The sequence below is a fragment of the Carassius carassius genome, chromosome 48 (genome assembly GCF_963082965.1).
Source record: "Carassius carassius chromosome 48, fCarCar2.1, whole genome shotgun sequence".
Classification (NCBI taxonomy): domain Eukaryota; kingdom Metazoa; phylum Chordata; class Actinopteri; order Cypriniformes; family Cyprinidae; genus Carassius; species Carassius carassius.
This window is the reverse complement of record NC_081802.1, coordinates 699,758-702,044: the sequence shown is the minus strand read 5'-3', so window position 1 is coordinate 702,044 and position 2,287 is coordinate 699,758. Positions and strand designations below refer to the sequence as shown.

Sequence of the window (2,287 nt, the reverse complement as noted above, 5' to 3'; positions counted from 1 at the left end):
GAGCTACGTTTGACGTCAACTTCCATATTTGGACGCGGACGGAAGGCGAGCGTCATCACAACACGCAGTGTTTTCCATCCTGACAACCAATCAGTCGAGCGAGGGAGAACTGCCCCTTCGTTTCATTGGACGTTGGGCGTGTCGCTCACACCAGCGCGAATGACGTCGACGGCTTTGTGCGTATTTATCAGCGGAACCGCTGCTCTTCGAGACAGATCAGAGAGCACAGCCGAACGGATCCGACGGGATCGGGGAATGTTGATTGCTTCATCCTCATTAAACCTTCTGCACTAATTCACCAGCATCAAAGGACAGCAGCTCCTGTGGGTTTTCACTACCAGCGGTTTTATTGAACGAAATACAGTGATGCACGGCACCGGAGCAGAGATGATCCCGGAGGTTTCTGCCGCCGCGAGTTTCGTTTGCAGACTCTTGCGGAGCCGCGGACGCTTGAGTGACGCGCAGCTGCACGTGTTCAGAGACTGTCTCGCGCACGCGCTATCAGGTACGTACATAAATGCTTTTATACTTCGTTTAAAAAATATTACAAATATATCAACTTCTTTCAATATTCATTCACTGATCATATACTATAGTAAAAGATAGTTTGGAGTTTAACAAAAGGGTTTATTTTTCTCCAGAACACTACCAGCACCACTGGTTCCCTGACAGGCCGCAGAAGGGATCCGGTTACCGCTGCATACGGATCAATCATGAAATGGACCCTCTGATTGGCCGAGCGGCCGGTCACATCGGACTGACCAGCGGGCAGCTGTTCTCGCTCCTGCCGCGTGAGCTGACGCTGTGGGTCGACCCGTACGAAGTGTCCTACCGCATCGGCGAGGACGGCTCCATCTGCGTACTGTACGAGGCGGAGCCACCCAGCTCAAGCCACGCCCCCTCAGCGTACGACCACACGGCGAACTGCAAAAGCCGCTTCATGATGAGCGGTCGCACGAGTCCACCCAAAAACTACCTGATGATGGTGTCCAGCTGAACGCACGCGACCGGTGTCCGCCGGTGTCGCGCCTTACCGCCGAAAGTCTACCGTTCCTGCGACTTCACATTTCAGGCCTTTATTTAAGACGAACTTTAAAACACTGGTTGTTGCGCAACCGGACAACTGACTCTAGAGATATTTCAGCACTGTGACTGCCACTGTGTTTATTTTTACAAACCCAAAACAGGTTTTGGGTGTTTCCACTGGTGCTCACGCACGGTTTCAGTGCAATTACGATGATACCTCACGACTCTCGCAAGAATGCAAAGCAATTTGAATTGGGCTTTGCGCAAACCTTTTTAGCAATTTGACTTCAGATTTTTGTACGTTTGCAAAGCTCACTCATGATGATAACAATATAACTTGTTTGCGCTTTTGCTTGCTATAGCGCCACCTGTGGTGACTTTGAGAATGCAACTTATTTGCATATTTCAGGCCTAAAACTGTGGTGGTGCTTTTGAATTTCTGCTAACAAGAGGGACGCCACATGAACAAACTCCCATAATCCCCTCTGCCTTAACCACAGCGCCACCGCTCCCTTAATAAACGTCACTGCCTGGTTCCTTAAGTCTTACAGTGCAATATTCAGGCAATACGCTCTTTAACTTCCTCTGGTGATGTCATGAAATGGGTCGCACGGACTGAAGGCTCCACCGCTGGCGTCTCTGGGGGAAGTGATTGTGTTTTCCCAGGATGCTTTGTGTGTGTTGGTTGGTTTCGGGGCCGGAGTGCGAGCAGAGACTCTCGTCTGTAGCATCTCGTGGGCTGCTGAGCAGCTCGTTTACTGTTTTAGATGTAGTTTGTAAGCTATTTTGAAGCAGGGTTGCATTTCATGTAAAAAAAAATTTAAATGCATTTGTGCAGATATAGAGCTTTTTATTTCAATAAACCTTTAATGAATGAAATGTTCCTCTCTGGTCTGATGTCATTATGGTGTTGTAATGGAGTTTCAGCTGTCTGTGGTTTCCTATCTCTCATCTCTTCTTGAAAACTCCCTCGAGTGGCGTCTGGTTGGCGTTCGGTGGGCATGCTGGCGTTATCTGGATGTGTCTAGGCTTGTTTTTCTCCTACACACACTGAGAGATGGGTGTTCAGTTATACTTATCAGCAGCCACTGCCCTCGTGAACTGTGAGCTGCCAAACTAAACACCATTTTAAGGCATCAAAGGTGTAATCAATAATCAAAAGGTTTAAATCATGCCGCTTTATGAGAAAATGAACTGACAATTTGTCTTTTGGCCAAAGGCTTAGGCAGCATTACATGAATTGTTACATGAAGTGTCTAAA

General features: G+C 48.1%; 1 protein-coding gene across 1 annotated transcript; it reads left to right on the top strand.

Moving 5' to 3' along the window:
- The first annotated feature begins 216 nt into the window (after positions 1-216).
- btg2 (B-cell translocation gene 2) lies at positions 217-1,385 on the top strand. The gene is made up of 2 exons (XM_059543175.1): positions 217-505; positions 642-1,385. Exons 1-2 carry the CDS (start codon positions 367-369, stop codon positions 995-997), a joined length of 495 nt encoding a protein of 164 aa, XP_059399158.1. The 5' UTR covers positions 217-366; the 3' UTR covers positions 998-1,385.
- The last annotated feature ends 902 nt before the right edge of the window (positions 1,386-2,287 follow it).

Excerpts from the sequence above, each read along its gene's own strand:
- btg2 (XM_059543175.1), top strand. The coding sequence starts at position 367 with ATGCACGGCACCGGAGCAGAGATGATCCCGGAGGTTTCTGCCGCCGCG. Across the intron at positions 506-641 it reads TCTCGCGCACGCGCTATCAG|AACACTACCAGCACCACTGG; the intron begins GTACGTACATAA and ends ATTTTTCTCCAG.